This window comes from Tenrec ecaudatus, chromosome 17, assembly GCF_050624435.1.
Source record: "Tenrec ecaudatus isolate mTenEca1 chromosome 17, mTenEca1.hap1, whole genome shotgun sequence".
Classification (NCBI taxonomy): domain Eukaryota; kingdom Metazoa; phylum Chordata; class Mammalia; order Afrosoricida; family Tenrecidae; genus Tenrec; species Tenrec ecaudatus.
In genome coordinates, this window is record NC_134546.1 from 23,387,982 (window position 1) to 23,406,907 (window position 18,926).

Sequence of the window (18,926 nt, forward strand, 5' to 3'; positions counted from 1 at the left end):
GCGATGGCTAAAATTATGTGTCAATTTGACTGGACCATGACTCTCATATCATCTTCCATTATATCATCTGATACAGGTGGAGTTTCCTTTGGCATAACATCTGTATGCGATATGTATAGAAGTCCTGGTAAAATCTCTCTTCTGTATCTAACTCCTTATTGCACTTTTCTGAGGTAAATCCAAACCTTACTGCCATCGAGCTGGCAGGGTTGAGCTGCCTGTGCGTTTCAGAGATGTTAACTGTTTCCAGGGGCAGAAAGTCTCATCTTTCTCCTGGGGAATAAATGGTGTAGTTTTAAGGTCTTCCACTTGGCTTTTTGTGCACATGTCAGAGACCCTACATGGAACTTCAACGTGTTACCGACTATGAGTCTATTCAGACTTAGGACCTAGGGTTTGGGGTTTGGGGACCCTCTGGAAACACTGTGAGATAGATCTGAACTAAAAGTCCATTAAATCCTTGAATACCATATACCTCTACTCTGAACTGGTAGACTTCAGTGACCTTCTGAATCTCCCAAAATTATTGTCAATTCAGAGGCACTATCCAGCAATCCCTGAAACATCTGATTGTCTCCTTCACCAATGTCAGCAGTTACACTTATACAACAGACCTGGTTAGGGAGAAAGAACAAGGAGAACGCTTTCTGACGGTGCAGTGGGATCTCCAGAAGTGCTGCAGAGATCTGTACCACAACGAAAGGCTTCAAAGATGATTCCCACCACATTCAACTCCCTATTTTTCTGCACAAAAAAACTAAACGAATCCCAAGGACTGGCAGTGTTACTGAAAATTTAACAAGATAGTGACTCCAATTGACGCTGCTATTCCAGATGTGGTTTCGTTGCTTGAACAAATGAAAACATCTCCTGGCACCTGGTATACACACACAATACCAAAACATGAATTACTTTGGGGGGGAGGGGGAGTATTACTTTGATGGGCTATGCCTTTACCTCCGTACCTGTTCAAATAACTAATGTGTTGTATGTAACAATGGATAACAATGATAGGGCTAATGCCTTCTTCTCTGAACCCGTTTCACACAACCAACAGAAGCTTTTGGCCTTCATCTGACAATGCCAGCAACACACATTCACTGCATGACCTAAATGGCATGTGATCCCCAGCAACATCACAATTGCATTTACAGGGATTCTGATCAAATCCCCACTACAATGTATAATACTCGTCCATTACATCAATAATATTACACTGACTGGAGGTAGTTCAGAAGGAATGTTGAGCTAGAGTCCAAGAATATGACCCTTCTAGCCATAATTCCTTATGTCATATGATTCTGGACTCTGTGCCTATGGCTACAGCCCCATTTTGGAGGGAGTTCTTTGTTGCGGTGGGGTTAGGTCCTGACCTTAGTAGAGTATGTGAACCAAGACAGACTCTTTTGTTTTCTTGGCAGCATCTTTAAGACTCCTTACGTGAGGTTTCCTAAGATACCATCCTTCATTTTCACAGGGGATATGATTGGCTAAAAGACAAAACCCATACCTCCATCAGTCATTCCTCGGTGTGTTGGAACCATCTGGGTCACTGAGAGAAATCCCAGGGGAACAGGAAAAGATATACACACAGTTCCCTGTCTGAAGTGGGAGAGACCCCTGGGGCCAGATGCACCAAGCCCTGTGCACGGAGGATCAGAGGAGCAGCACTGAGACTACAGGGTACTCCAGTGGAGGGGAGGCAGAGCACCAGGTGGACTGGCTTTCTGGCCCCTGAACCAAAGAGCAAGGGAACTACACGGGTGCAAGGCTGAGGATCAGAGAGACTTGGCTGCTGGCTGAGGAGAGGTGTTCCTGTGGGCCAAAGACTGGATTCTGACTTGTGGTAACTGCAATAAACCCCAATAGGGACCCTATCTAACCTCCTCTGACTTCCCTATCGCCACAAGGCAGAGATCAGAGAATCCTCTGTGCTCCTTTCTTCTTCAACTATTCTGACACCAACCATTGCTCGCGTGCACCCCAAACCTAGCTGGGTTTGATAATTTCATTCCAGTGAATACACAAAACTCACACAAATATTTATAGTTAAGGGGGTTTATTAAGAAAATCAATTGGTTACAAGTCAGGATCAGCAAACAGTTAAGGATGCAGTCATTAGTCTCCAAAGACAGCAGCCAAGTCTCTGTCCAGTCCTTAGTCTCTGTCACATGGTTTCTTGACCTATGTCTCCATGGGCCAAAGAAGTCAGTCCCTCTGTCTTCTATCCTACAGTTCCATAGTCTCGAGACAGATAAGGATAATTCTGGTCAAGGCAGCCTCCACCATTTCACACAGAGATCTTATACATGCTTTCCCAAGGGCCTCAGGATTTCCCTCTTTCCTCTTTACTTAAAAGAGACTCATTCTTTATAACCAGAAGAATGGCCATGAAAACTGGCCAGTCCCTTCTATTGGTGTCCTACAAGCGTTGTTTGTACCAATGTATCCAGTTATTTGGTGGGAGTTACAGAGATTTGGGTAGAAGAGCCATATTAAGAAATTTCACTCTGCTGCAGTAACAAAATCACTTCCCTAATAAAACCTGTGGGTACTGTTGAGTTCTGTGTGACCAGTGCAATCAATTATGGAAGCCAGCATAGAAGCAGAACATCATGAAAGGAATTCAGAGGCAATCCGCAAGGCCAGCAGTTCCAAATCATGAGCGACTTTGAAGGAGAAAGGCGGAGCTTTTTACTCCCATTAAAAGTTAGTCTCAGAAACTCACAGGGGCAATTCTACCCTGTCCTACAAGGTTGATCGGAGTTGCATCAACTTAATGGCAGTGAATTTCCTTTGGCAGACAGAGATACTGATTGGACTTGTGGCAGGTAAATGCAATACCGACCCTTAGGATTGTAGAACCAAGCCCTGCTGTCCTCTAAAGATAAGTACTCTCCTTTTGAGAAACACCTTTTGGCTTCTTACTGGATGTTAATAAAGATTAGATGTTTCAAGCTAGGTCATCAAGAAGCCACCATGCAGACCGAGCTATCCATTATGAAGAATGTGTACGAATGAAATCAGTTCTAAAGATGGACATACAAGGGGGTACTAGCCCTCCCCCCAAAAAATGGGGATGAGAAGCTCCGCTCTAGGCGGGGCTTTCACAGTGTGCATTTTTCCCACTGGACGAACATCGAGGAACTCAACGTTAGCACATCCAGTGGCATCACGTGGGTAGGTTCTCGCTGCTCACAGTGAATGTTTTCATAAAAGCAGTTTTGCTGGAACATGTGTTTTTGTGATGGCTGATTTAAAAGAATAGTGTGCAGCTGTAAATCGTTTCCTGCTTGGAAAATACCGCAAAAACTGTTGCGATGTTGAACACAGTTTACAAGGACAACACTATGGGAAAACGCAAGGGTTCCAGTTTTCTTGTTTCACAAAAAAGTGAAATGTTAATTATGACAAGCTTCATTCCAGTGTCCATTAACTTACCTAACAGATGAAAATGTCGACTCGTAATGCATTTGGAGTTTGTTTCACCAGGTCATACTGTTAATCATGCTTTCCATTTAGAGGTTCTGAAAAGATTGCATAACAGTGTGTAACAAAAAAGCCCCAATTTGGGCCTCTACTCAAGGACTCCCTCAATGCAAGAACACTTTGTTCTAATAACTTGGCATTCCATGAGATTCACCTTCCCGAAACGATCGCTGAAGACAAAGTGGGTACATAAGCAAATGTGGTGAAGAAAGCTGATGGTGCCCAGCTATCAAAACATATGGCGTCTGGGATCTTAAAGGCTTGAAGATAAACAAACAGCCATTTAGTTGAGAAGCAACAAAGGCCACATGGAAGAAGCACACCAGCCTGTGTGATTATGAGGTGTCAATGGGATCAGGTATCAGACATCAAAGACCCAGAACAAAAAATCTTATCATTGTGAATGAGGGTGAGTGAGGAGAGAAAACCCAAAGCCCATCTGTAAGCAACTGGACATCCAATTTACAGGAGATGATCTACATAAAACCCCCTCCCAGGGGGGAGGGACAACATAAAAGTGGGTGAAGGGAAACAGTGGTCAGTGTAAGACATGAAAACCTAATAATTTATAAATTATCAAGGGTTCGTGGGGGGGGGGCTGGGTAGGGGGGGGGATAAGCTGAAACTAAGGGCTCAAGTAGAAAGAAAATGTTTTGAGAATGATGACGGCAACAAATGTACAAATTGTGCTTGACACAATGAATGTATGTATGGATTGTAGTAAGAGTTGTACGAGCCCCCAATAAAACAATTTTTTTAAAAAAAGAAGTCTGATTTGTGGCAGACAGGGTACTTACTGGTTTTGCCTCCACAATAATGGACCTGCTTCTGCTGCCATCTCAGTGCCTCTATTTTTGGCAATAATTAACCGCATGCCTTTCTTGCCCCTATGCACTCTACTCACCTGACCTCACCTGTGCAACTTTTTTGTTTTTGTAAATGAAGAGGGACATGAAAGGACAACGATTTGATATCACAGAAGAGGTGAAGAGAGAGTAAGGGAGCTGTTGTCAGCCATCGAAGCAGATGAGTTTGAAAAATGTTCCCAAGAATGGAATTGCAGATATGACAAATGTATTAAGTGTAATGGAGAGTAATTTGAAGGTGATAAGGTTTTGTAAAAAAAAATTTAAATACATAGCTTTTGGGGAAAAAATTCCATTTTGGGAGGGTGGTTCCCCATCATATGCTAAATTAGCACGCTTACCAAGCATATGTGAGATTAGGTGTGAGTACAACAGCAAGTTTCAGAGGAACTGGACCAGAGTCTACACTCTTGTCGCCTTACCTCCCTCTCGCAGTCTGCAGCGATGGTCTAGGGAAAGTTCAATATAAATTGAGTGAGGAAGAGAAAACTCATGGCAATGTGGCAAACCATTGTGTGACAGTCAGACACCACTTAAAACGTGCGTGGCAACAGCACTACAAATCCCTGCGGGTCTTCCTGAAGAATGGTGGTGAAAGGAAATCCTCCCGAAGGGCAGCATTTCAAGGGGTATTGGTTCTCTTTTTTGTGGAAGGAGAAATGGCCAGATATGTAATTATACGCTGGTTCATGGCTTGGAACAATGATTTCGCTGAATGGTCAAGGACTCGGAAGGTACACGAATGGTAAGTTGGTGACACATCTATAAAATAGAGATAGACATCTATCTCTGAATGAGCCAAGGTCATGAAGCATTTAGATCTTCCAAGAATGCTCACCAAAGGATGACTTCAACAGAGGAGAATGTTAAATATCAAGTGGATAGGATGATAGCTTTCTAGGGGAACCAGTCATCCTCTTTCCCTAGCCACTCCTGTCATGGAACAATGGACTCAATACAAAGTGGCTCGATTTTCAGCTGATTAATAGGCAGGTTTATAAAGGAAATGGAATACTAGTAAAGTGCAGACAAGTTAATAAAAAACAACCAACACCTCACAGCCATCAAGTTGATTCTGATTTATAGCAACCTTGTACGATCGAGTAGAACTACCCCTATAGGTTTCTGAAACTGTAACTCTTCGTAGAAAGTCTCCAGGGCTTGGTTTTGAACTACTAACCTTGTGGTTATCAGACCAATGTATAACCACTACACCGCCAGGGCGCCCATAAAAGGAAGAACAGAAACAGGACACACAGGGAGGAATTGGCAAAGTGATGCTATAGTGTGGGAACTGCCATCAGTGATATGAAACCAAATGTGTATGAATTAAATGGAAAAACAATCTGCTATGGAAACCACTCAAAATAACCCAACTATACAAAAAGGCTTCACAAATGTCATGGAAAAATGGAAACTAAAGATAATGAAATTTTCCCACAACCTTTCTAAACCCCACCCCATATAACAGTAAACTATATTTTTCTATGACCATTTCTTATATTTACAGATCCTGATAGAAAACAAAATCAGAAGGCAAGGTAAAATGTTAAGGTATCACGCAACCTAAGCTACAGTAAGATTCAGGATGGCAATTAATTGAATTACAAAGATGCATAAATTATTGTAACTTGAACTAGAAAAGAGGAATGGGTAAGTCAACATATCTATTGTCTTTAGTAGGATGTGCTTGTATGATTAGCTCTTGACTGCATTCTGGGACAATGGTTTTCAGTGTTAAGCAACCCTCATTTTGACAAGGTTGTTTTATTGGTTGGGATCTGAATCCTTCCTTGCAAGCTTGCCTGGGTTTTATTAATAATGTAATTTCTGTTTTTTATTTTGGGAGTCTGGATATTTGAAAGCTGTAGCTAGTTACATAAGCAGAGTGCCTATATAACTAGCACCTACCCCCAACAAGTCCTGGACTTTGAATCATATAAACAAGCTTCCTTGAACAGAAACATTATGCATATGTTATGCTGCTAGAACAAGAAATGCACTTCATGTCGCCATCCCTCTGGGAAGCAAGTGGGGAATGGATGCACCTGAACTGCTCAAGCACAGACTCTGCCTCTTGAACCTTTTTATCCCTTGCCAGTTGCTATTTATCTGACTCTTTCTACTAAAAAACAGCCGTGAGTCCAAGTAGCCTCAAGTCCTGTGGGTCACTAAATGTGAAGGAGCGGTAGGACCCTCAGAACAGGTGGAAAAGGCAACATGAGCTGAATTAACTGTAACTGCAGAGCTTTACGTAGTTCCTTAAAAGAGAGTTTCTCACCTCGATCCACGTTCTCTTGATCAAAGTGTCCACCAGACGCCTGGTGCCCTGTTTCCAAAGGCCCAGTCCTAAGAACCCTAGGGAGACGTTCGACTCATGAAAGGAGGCAATCTGACAGCAACTAATAACAGAAAGCCACTCTAGGCTTCATTGTGGAAACACAATTATTTGAAACTACAAAAATCGTATCAAAATAGGCCCAATTTGGCTTCACCTTTATAAAGAAATTCCAGTATTTTATTCAATAAATCAAGATTCTCACACCCTCTGTCTTAAGCTTTCCACTACTTCTGACTTTAGTATTGCTGATCATAGCAATATTAACAGGACTTAAAACTTTTGTGTTTTCATCAAATGATAATTACACCCCCAGATAGGGATATTTATCAAACCCTATTGATTCTAACCCTAAGTATCTTTTTGATCTGCTCAGTGTCCTACCCCTAATTACTACCTTAATTCAAAGCCCCTGTGACTTGACTATTTCTACCAGTCTTTTGCAACTCTAACTCATCTTCATTCTGCAATCACACAATCAAGGAAGAGTATTATTATAGCCCAGTTCTAATCGAGTAACCTAATTTTTACGAACTGTTCGCTGATCAAAGAACAAAATCTAGATAGATACCTTAAAATGGCTTTCTATGGCCTCTGTAATCTTATCACAATCTTTCAATTTTCTGAATCCTACCACTCTTAAGGTTAAGTCTCTACAGATCACCTACTCAAGATACCTCCAGTCCCCAAGCTGGCGGCATAAATTGGTGAAAAAGGAAACGAAGGATTAGGCAACAGGGAGTGGAAGAGCCAATATCGAACTGAAATATTCATAAAATGCTAATGATGGAAGTGAATCAGAGGCATATATAAACCATAGATCTATGAATGGATTTGGGGGCCATACCTAATTCAAGTCCTGGTCTAAGAAAAATTAGTTCTAATGAACATGGCCCTGGGAGATGCTTGCCCTCATGAAAAGATCACTTAAGATATATATGGATGCTCTCACCAAGTATGGTGAAGAAATTAGGTGGTGCTCAGGCAACAGAAAGAATAGTCTGGGATCTTAAAGGATTGTCTTCAAACTAGAGCCACCTAAAGGCAAGAGTCAACTCACAGAAGAAGCACACCAGCCTGTGTGATCCACAGATTGTCAATAATAAAATCCAAATTGGAAGAAGGGGCGGTATCAAGAGTTAAAACTATTAGCACCTGGTTTGCAGAAAGCTATGGATAACTATGGAAGCTGAAAATGTATTTGCAGGGTCCTCACATGGATTAAGCCTTGTTGAATCCCCTCTGAGCCTAGTAGTCCCAGGATATGAGGTCTTGCTATCAGACTAAGAGTAAGGTACAGTTGATTATGGCAGATGTAATTGGGCTATAGTGCTAACACCTATCACTTGATCTCCCTTTCCATCTATTTTAAAGTTGTTTAAGATTTTTATGTTTTCTGCTTTCTTTTCTATTGAAGTCTTTCTGTTTCATTATTGTTGGGTTTTGTTTGTTCGCTTCCTGTTTGTGTTTTGTATATGAAATCTGGGATAGGTACATCTATAGCTATAGGAACTAGATTCATGTTTACTTAGGGCATGGCAAGGGAAGTTGGGGGGAAGAAAACAAGAAGTAGGAGAGGAAAAAATGTTCTGAAATTGTTTGTAGGGATTACTGCACAACTCTTAATGTAATTAAACAATTAAATTGCACAATATACTAATTATATTGAACTAAAATTATTAAAAGAGATTAAGTAAGTACTTAGATGTGGATTTTGTCAGGAATATTCCTGGCTTCTCATATTGTCTAGAACTCTTAGAACTGATCACTAATGTAAAGATCTTAAAATTACCAGAAAATCAGAGATGTAATTGTTTCTAAAGTTTCCTACAAATACATCAAATCAATTCATAAATTTTGTTATAGTTGTACTTTAAAGCACTGGCTCTCAACCTTCCTAATGCCACGACCCTTTCATACAATTCCTCATGTGTGGTGACACCCCCCCAACCATAACATCATTTTCATTGCTACTACATAACTGTAATTTTGCTACTGTTATGAACTGGGCAACCCCTGTCAAAGGGTCATTTGACCCCCAAAGGGGTCATGACCCACAGGTTGAGAAGCACTGGTTTAAAGTAATCTGAAGAAATGTTTAATTACAGGTGGGATAAAAAAAAAAAGTGCTGGACACAAATGATGTATGTATGGATTGTAAAAAGAGTTGTATGAGCCCCTAATAAAATAATTTAAGAAAAAAAAGAAGATAAGCCTATAAAGTAATAAACCTAATTATAAAAATACACATTTCAAAATTAGACTATATACATATACACATAATATATGTAAATATGTATATATATTTATATGTAATATATATTTAAAAATAGATATGATGCAAATTTCTGTACCTAAGTTCCTTCATCATTATTCATGTAGGGAAAATTTTAATTATGGAATCTTTTTTATTAAACAAAAAAGTCATTACCATAAAAAAAAGAAATGTTTAATTTCAACTTTAACCAACAGAAGACACTAATTCTAAAAGTTAAAATTAGTCCTTTAAGGTCAATAGCCAAGGGCTATGGATAGCCTTGTTAACAAAAAGAGATTATTAGAGATGACTATACTAGATATAGTTAGGTTAAAATGTAACATCCTTAAAATGTAATATCTGATTTGATCCCACTGTGGACACATCTAAAAGTTCCAGCAGTTAATAAACAAAAACTTTTAAATTGTATGATATGTGGATTATGTCCCAACAAAATTGTTTTTTTTCAAAGTTACATCTTACTTGATCTTTGACCCATTTGAAAGTTGTAGCAGTTGGGGGTGGGGGAGTGGGGAATGCATGTAGTCTAAACCTCCGGAGTAACCCCTCTGAACTAGACCAGGAGGGATGAGCATACCCAGAGGGTACTGGAAAACGGATAATGGCAGATGCCGCTAGGTTAACATTTAACACCTCATCATTCCATACACCTCTTACCCATTTTAAAGTTGTGCTGGTTTTTAATATTCTATACTTTCTTTTCAATTGAGGTTTCTCTCTTTTTAGTTTGTTATTGTTATTAACTTTTGCTTGTTTTTTTGTTGTTGTATGCTTTTCAGTATATGAAATCCAGGATGGGTGAATCTAGAGAGACAGTGACTGGATTAATGGTTTCCTGGGGTTCAGGCAGAGGAGGTGGAGAGGTAATAACAAGGAGCATATGAAGAAAATGTTCAAAAATTGATTTAGGTAATGATTGTATAACTCTTCTTGATTATGGATTGTATAACTCTTGTTGATTATGGATCATGTCCCAATAAAACTGTCTTGGAAAAAACAAACAATCCTGAGGTCATCTTTTAGTGAAATAACAGATTCACAGGCAAAATAAAAGATATTTCCCACAAGTAAAGCTAGTTTTAAAAAAATCTATATGAGATCAACAATTAATCTAAAGCAAAAATGAAACTAGAAACTAAAACAGAAACCTAAGAGTACTGGAAATTAAGAACACAATAAGAATGTTGACAAATTATTAAAAAGGTACCTTATATCACAGAACACCTTATACAGAAATTGTCAAGTGGGCCCATAACTTGCTATGTTAAATTTTACTGAAACCACAATAAATTATTTTTAATTAAATAAAATTTTAGTTTTGAAATTTTAATTAATTTAATCAGTTTTAAATATCGCAAAACAATAGCATTTTAATGTCCTACAAAAGTACTGACTGTAGGATTCTCATACTGGAAAATAAAAACTGTAGTCAATATGGACAAAAAAATTTTTTTTAATGCTTTGAGCCTAACAAACTGGGTAAACAGGATTTTCTTAACTGTCTAGGTAGGCCAAGAATTAATATTATGAGTGTCATTAGGGTAGCATTCTTCATAATTTCCCAAAATTTATCAAATTTTAGACATACTGAATTTTGCTGAACAGAACTCACAGAAAATGTGAAACACATTTGAATATACACTACTGTATTTTTTGAGTTGTCTATGTTACAGAATACTGGCAATATTAAATTACTATATGGTTAAGAAAATAATAATATTACATTGAACATAATAGTTTTTCAGGGTCATATTTAGCACTCAAACACTCTCAAAGATAATATATCATCCTGTTAACTCTACATTTTGTTAAACAAAATCATAATTACAGCAAAGGAGAATTGTTCCATGTCAAGATAATGGTGGTGGATATGACTTCATACATTTGTAAAAACTCAAGAGTTGTATATCACAAAGAGGGAATTTATATATAAATTAGAGAAAATTAAATTTTTCACTGTAAATAAAGTGTGAGGATTACATAAACAAATAAAGATAAAAGAATGAGCTACAAAGAACAAGTTGTGATTCACTGCTGTTTTAAGAATTAACTTTTTTTTCCAAGATAGACATTTCTGAATATCTTAACATAACCTTATGTTAAACTTTATGAAATACAGGTAATAGTAACAATTATTTGGGATTTAAATATTAAAAATACATGAAAATGGAATGGAATAAAGTATATAAAACATGATGTACATATTTAATATACACATGTGTAAATATATATATTTTATATATACGTACACACCTATATATATGTGTGTGCGCACGTATCTATGACGGAAAGTTAAATAAAAACATTTCTACTAGGGTTCTAGTAGAATATGCATGGATTTATCCAAATAAATGATGTGTGTTTAAATATGTTTCTGCAGTCACTAGATGAAAGTAAACAACTTCTCTCTTTAGTACATCTGGGTAAAATTCGTTAGGGTGGCCTTAAAAAACTGGGAGGGGGTGGTTAATGCCATAGAAAAAGCAAATCTCAAGGTCAAGGCTGGTATAAAATTTTTAACAAAACTTAAATGGACAGCTTCCCAAATAATAAAGGCTTTGCAACATTTAAAGGAATGTTGTTTTAGATGAATCAAGTATTTTAAGAAAGGTCAGGAAGGCCTCAAAGATGAACTGCAAAGAGGATTTTTTTTCCCATCACAATACACTTGATCTTGAAGGAAAGCAAGGGTGATACTAAGAGAATTTTCTTCAGAAAGCTTGCCTTGGACCCCTTCCGTCTTCTTTATGTACCCTAAAATTCAAAGAATAATTCAAAGAAACAAAAGATCAGTCCCCCAACAATGCTAAAACTGTTCTTTTAATAAGGAATAAATCCAAGATTGCAGAATTCTTCCGGGAAAGGTGAGATGGAAACAGTACCATCAGCAGTGGACAGACGTAGATAGAGGACTGCATCTTTTGATGCAGTGGCATTATTTTTTAATTTACCTTAGTATGGGTAAGTAAATATACTAGTATATACATAAAATTTTGTTGGCAGTAAAACAACTGTCATTGAGGAATTCTGGAAAGGCTTTCACTATTTTATTTTCTACTTTATGATATTTTATGCATTTTCACACTGTGTACATGCATTCCCCATCCCACCCCACCCCAGTCAATAGGCTTACCCTGACAAAGACTATGGGATACTTCATGACTTTTTTAACAAGAACATTTTTTAAAAAGAATATTAATAAATGAATATAATTTGAAGTCTATGCTAACACATAGAATTATAAATACCTTAGAAATCTGGTTTAAAAAACAAACCTTATCATGATTGTTTAATATAGTGAAAAACTGGGCAAAAATTTAAATGTGTAAGATTTGATTGAAACATTACATAGACTAGAAAGTCCTATGGAAAAACAATAAAATGGAGTATACAAACAGCATGAAATGAAAAGCATTTTGATCCCATTTAATACAAATATTTAACACAACCATGAAAGATCAAATGTTTTTGATTCATTCAACAATTAATTACTGAACACTTTTTGTTGTATCAGGTTCTATGCTAGGCACATAGGAGAAACAGAAAACTAGCTACACTCAGTGAACTAACAGACCAAAGAATTATCAGGCAGAGTAGATAGCCATCACGTAAGCAATCAGAAATACTGAATTGCAGTGATATTATGATAGGTTATCCACATATAAGACCACTAAAAACTTCCCCCAATTCTAAATGTTCCTACTAATACTCGACCTAACGAAAGCAGAGTCTGCCTCTGCCCATGAATCCAGCCTTCCAAGTTGCTCTGACCAGCAGAGTGTGGCAGAGGTGAGAGGCCTCGGAAGTGTCTGCATGGTGCTCTTGCTCCCCTGAGCTGCCATGTGAAGAACTCCGCTGACAGAAAGAAACTACTATTCTGAAACAAGCCTGGAAGGATGACTGCACACACAGGGAAATAGAAAGAACCAAGACTGGAGAAATTAGACACTTCAATGGTCCCTGATATTATATAAATAAACATTTGGAGATCCCAATATATGAAAGACATGAATTGTCTACAATGGCTTGGTCAAATTACCAATGTCCGGAAACTAAAATAAAAGTGATAGGTATTTGAAGGTGATTTTTTTCTGCTACAAGCAATACCTGTAACAACAAAAAAAGGTACCTGATAAGTGAGGAGTAATTGCAACTTAAAACATGTCACACTGGCTTTTAGGACTGAAAGGCAAGTGGAAGAAGAAAGGGCAAAAAAAGACTATTTATGGAGAGTAGAAGAGCAGAGAGGAAACTGTCATGTCACTACAGTGACCCATACTGCACATCAGCAGATCCCCAAAACTGAGTACCTGCCTTCACAACTAGGACCGTGGTCCCAGACACGTAAGTAATACGCTTGACCCAAAACACTAATAGTCAAGCAGGTGTTAAATCAAGAGTGTACAGGTAAGACCTTTTATTGAGACCTCAGAGAGATTTAAAGCAGTACTTGTAAACTCTCTGAGATAAGAAAAAAGAACTTTTAAAACACTTATAGTACCCCAACTTGAAGTCGAAAGTATAGGGAGATTGGTTTTAGGTCTCAGAAAAAAAACTAGATGTGACAGATGGTTCCCTAATAAACGATACTTATAATTTGATACATAAATTCACAAATGTTTTTTAGGCGTTCCATGAAGTTTGGAACAAAAGAAACAGTTTCAAATCAAGAAGGCTTCAATGTGTCCCTATATGAGCGTGCCACATCTTTCTCCAGTGGGGAGGGGCCCAGCCCGACACCTCTCCCCCACAGCCGAGCGCTTCAACCAGGAGGTCTTCCTCACACATATGGAATGGGCCCAGAATGTTACTCAGGGGCAAATAAGGCCCATATTTTAGTTAAGAGGAAAAATAATAACTAGGAGAACAAAGCAAGACCCAAACAAAATCTGAAGAAAATAATGACTTATAATGTCACTTGTGATTAAAGCATGAACAAGCCTTAATAAAGGTTGGCCCCTTGTTAAATTTCCATATTGCTGTAGACCAGAGACTGTGTTATGAATCCATTCTTTTACAGTTCGTTGGGAATGTATTCAACTGCACCTGTGTCACAGTTACCCACGGAGAACATATGGAGGGGAAGAGAGGGAACATACAACTTGTCTTACTTAGCAGGCTTCCAAGTCCAGGAGCCAAACCCAAGAAGTCCATCCATGTGATAGCCTGATGCAGACCATAAGACAATGAATGGACTTCGACCATGACGGCCTTACTACACTTAGGGGAATCTTGGAGTATACACTGAAGGCTGCAGAGATGTACACTAGCCACCAAAAGACTTCCTGCCAAGATGGCTGACAAGTCCTTCTATTTTTGTATGTGCATGCTGCCCCTTCCATTGAGATGAGGGATCTCTTTCTCCTCCCTTTAAATCTGATCTTGTGATTTGCTGTGGAAAATGTGTAAATGATACCATGTAGTTTCAACTCCAGGCCTTAAACAGTTACACACTTGGGTTTAGCTCCCCTCTGCTCCCACCAACAGGATTCGCTTGGGAACCCATTAATAGGGTTGCTACAAGTGGGGATCAACTCAGTGGTGGAGGGTTTGGGTTTGAGATGATGTAAAGAAGTCCAGGCCCCCAGTCTAGAAAAAGGCCCAAGAACAGAGAAAAGCTCTGGCTGATAAAAAAATCAGACCAGGTGAAAACTAACTGTGGTGCCTCAAGTAAAAGCTAGCACTAAGATCCAAGTCACACGAGTGAGGCCATCTTAGATCCTCTAGCCTCATTTGTGGACCAGAGCAAGGTGTCCCCTGTCCAAATCCTGTCCCCAGATTGTGAGCACTAAGCAGCTGTAAGTTAAAGCCAGTAAATTTGGGGGTAATTTATTACTAATAGATAACTGATAGTAAACTCAGAGAATACTACAAAAGCAAAATACACAGTACTAGCTAAGAGTAAGAATTAGGGGGAAATGTTTGGAAACTGGTTGTGGTAGCAATTGTACAATACTGTTGACGTGACTGAACATATGTATTAATTCCCAATTAATAGTAAATTTTTTTAAATTAGGGGACAGATGGCGCTATCATATAAAGTTTCTATGTGTTAGAAACAACTCAGTAGTACAAAACTACAACAGCCATGTAATTTGGGAACTAAAGAATATGTCCCTAAGAAGTGATATGCATAACAGGAACAGTGCTGCGGCTGTAGGCCATGTTGGCTCTGATGTACACAGGGCTGCCAGGAGTCAGGTCTCCGCTGACAGCACAAATAAAACCAGGTCGTTTAGCAGAGGCGGAAATTTTTTTTTATTTTTAGCAGTTAATTTCTTAAAATTTCCACAATACATGGTGATTTCACTTTAAAACAACAAAGTTATTTTAAAAACTTCTTGAAATATTATTGACAAATTATTTGTTCTATTTTATTGCAACTGGTTAAATCTGCATTTAGAAAACAAATATACATGTAAATATGTAAAAATCCCAGCAAACAACAAAACTTACCTATTACCTGGCTGGGAAATGGGTTATTTTGATTATACCAAGGCAAGATTTGTGATTTAACAATTTCTAAAAAATTAGAATGCATTGAAATACAACTAACTTAAATTTATACTGCTCATAATTTAATGTCACTCTGAACTTTGAAACCTGCTTTGGGTTTATACAATTCCTCGTGGTTTTCACTATAAATGGATAAGAGACAAAAAGACTTGAGATAAATAATACTTTGTATATAGAATTAAAAGTGAAAAATGAATTTTGAAACAACAATAATGGACAAATCAGCAAGAAAAATGTAAAAACCAAGAGGGACATACACAGTTAGGGCTAAAAAGAAAACAACCAAAGGGTAAGAGGAGAAAGCTATCTATCTTAGTTTGAGAAGGTGTGAGTTTTGTTTACTCACAGTGAATATCAGCTAACAACAGCAGCATTTTAAAATGTGTAATGTTCATTAAAACACTTCAACAAAAATATTTGTTAAGAACCTACCATGTAGCAGGCACATTACTAGGAAATAAATGCACCATGTTTAGGAAGAAACAAATATTAAGTTCATATAAAAGATGAGATAATCAGAAAAAAGAATGGTAAATACTCAAGTATAAGCTGACCCAAATATCTGCTGAGGCGCTTAATTTTACCACACACACACAAAAAAAAAAACGCTTTTAAAATGTGCTGGAAAAACTCAGGTTCTTTAAAAATTGAGTGCTACCTCTAACAGAAGCAAGCAAGCCCCAGCGGCATTCTGTTTTGCCTTTTCATTGTATCAAAATAAGTCACTAACTGTTACGTGTTGGACATTATGTCATGGTAGCTATTAGCAGAGACCAAAGAGATGCTGTCACTAGTCTCACTCGACTCGACTGTGTTCACTCTCAGTCCTCCTCCCCTGATCCACGTACTTTGTATAAAGTTGACATAAATAATGCTCTCAAGCAATTTCCAAATCTTGAAATATTAGCACTAACGTAAAAGAATGCAATTATTAGTGTGAGATATACAAATATACTGAGGATAATAGCAGGCAAAACATTCAGGCTTATTTTTCCTCCTACCTAATAAAATCACCATGTCAATTTATACCTTCAACCTTCATAGGCAAAGTACTCAAAACTAATTTAAAACTACATTTTAAAATTCTATCTCATTTTTATTTCATTTCAAATTTAAGATCTAACCATTTTCCCCTAATGATTCTTACTCTAGGTTAAGAGCATTCCAAAAACTTTAAGTGTTTGATTTTTCTGTAATGTTTTACATTAACCGATATACCTTTCCATGGCTTTAGCTGTATAAGGCAAATGCATTTCGATACTGTGTTCATCTTCATCTGTCTGCAGAGACATGCGTTCAAACATTCCTGTTTTCCATAGCTCTCCGTAAACTAAAGGGATTTCAAATATATGAAAACATATGTATTAAAGTATATCCTTAAGCCTGTGAGATTCTAATCAGTAATATAAAAGTACATGTTTTAGCAAAAGACAGAAGCAACACAAAAACATTCTCATCTATTTTTATTTAGGAAAACGTGTCTTTTCCTAAATAAAATAAAATTATATGTAATAGCATATTCACCATTTGTATATGTTACATAGTTATATATAAAATAATCATTTAAATTTTTCATTAGTGCCTTTATTTCTAAAATCACTTCTGGCTCTAAGTATTTTTCATGACTTAGAGTCACTACATGCAAGTTCAAAATACATAAACTGCTACTGAAACATGGAGGGAAAAACTCACTGGCCTATTTACTCATGAGATTAATAATGCAGTCTTAGAAGAGGATTTTTTGTTTGTTTTTAAATGAAACATAAGGAATTATCATCTCACATCTCAGGTTTCTACCTTTCCCATTAAGAATGCTAATTTTCTCATAATTCAAAATTAAGCTCATGAGAGAACAACATAAACTCAATAAAATGACATGGCAGGTTAAAATGATCTATTAACTCAATGCCTTTTCATGAACTATACTTAAACTGGTTATTTTATAGCGAAATTAAATAAATACACAAGAGAAATTTGTGATGGGGAGGGGCATGATTTAAGGGTTGTTTTTAATCATAGCGCACAGACCAATAAAATTGTACCTGTTTCAATGTTATCCATTCCTTTTCTGGTAGGCTATCCAAAACTATAATGCCCCATTGAGGTTTCAAAAAGAGTGTGTTCTGAAAATTATCCCAGGAAGTAAGGCTAGTTCTACAATAAAACTGCTAATACTCTATGATACTTAAAAAGCTCTGTACTATGAAAATGTAGTCCTGAAAAATAAGGAAAGAGAAATGATCATTTCCTTTGCAAAGGATTCTTTCACCCTACAAAAGGAATTGAGAATTTCTTGAAGAAAAGCAGACCTAATCTACTCAAAATAAAATCTGATGAATTGGAAGACCTATATCAAGTTCATGAAGATGGTGAGCTCTGGGGAGGTAAACTAAGTTCTGGAAAAGGAAACAAAAATCTGATCAATTCTTGGATCATGAGTACATAAGTATTTGTTACACTATCCTCTGCCTCTGCACTGTCCAGATATTTAAAATTCAGCACCACTGTCAAAAAATACTTTAAAGTATTTTCATATAACATATTTACTTTCCATAGTCACATATATTTTACATTACATATTTACTAAATGAGACACATCTAATTTTAAAATGTGATCTCTAGAGCACTATGAAAAAAGAAAACAACATAATAGATGTGGTATTTTAAAACTATACAATACCACATGTTCCCATAAAAATCACTTGAGAGGAAATAAAGGTATAATCACCAATCTCTGAGTTCTGTCTGGTAATCAAGTTGGTACAAGTACTAATCTTTTCTCTTATGGTTCAATGTTCTCAAATTTATTCCCTCGTATAAATGCAAACAAAACAATGACTCTAAGAGATTTCTATAGCTTGCAGGAAAGAATTTATCATTGGTGGATGGAAGAAACTCTTCTGATACACTTAGTTTGTTTTCGTTTTATTTATTTGTTTTTTCAAAATAATGCAACTTATATAAAAATGTATATCTCATGATATTCAACATTTTATATTTTAGTTATAATTTCTACTGAAAATTTTCCAGCTACTTCAAAGCTACATGCTTTCTACATACTTACTTTTTTGGTCAATACGAAGGTCATACAGAGGCGTTCTGTATATGTCCACACTGGAAAGTGCACATCGAGAAAGGGGCACGTGATGAGAAGGCCCGAGGATGAAAATTCTACGGCTAGATTAAAAAAAAAAAAAGCACAGAACAATTGCACTTCTATGCAAAACTCATTAAATGGGGGGAGGGGTTAGTTAAAATTACAGAGCAATGTTTTCCTTTTTATTGACTCTTACCAACTAGCGACTTCTGTTATATTCATTTCCCTGTCTTTATGCTAAAAAAGGGGGAAAGAAAGGTTGCCTTTCAAACCCCCATTTTTGACAGAACAGAACGGTGTTCCACAAGATTTTCTATGGCAATTTTTTCAGCAGGAGATCAC

The 18,926-nt window shown here is 37.2% G+C and overlaps 1 protein-coding gene across 1 annotated transcript in view; it reads right to left on the reverse strand.

Annotated features, from left to right (window-relative positions):
* Positions 1-18,926, reverse strand: part of MEMO1 (mediator of cell motility 1) — a 115,124-nt gene that overhangs the window by 35,042 nt on the left and 61,156 nt on the right. The window contains exons 4-5 of the mRNA XM_075535342.1: positions 18,552-18,664; positions 16,706-16,817 (exon numbers count right to left, since the gene is read on the reverse strand). Of these exons, the coding sequence (XP_075391457.1) occupies positions 16,706-16,817; positions 18,552-18,664 (225 nt within the window). The remainder of the gene's footprint in view (positions 1-16,705; positions 16,818-18,551; positions 18,665-18,926) is intronic.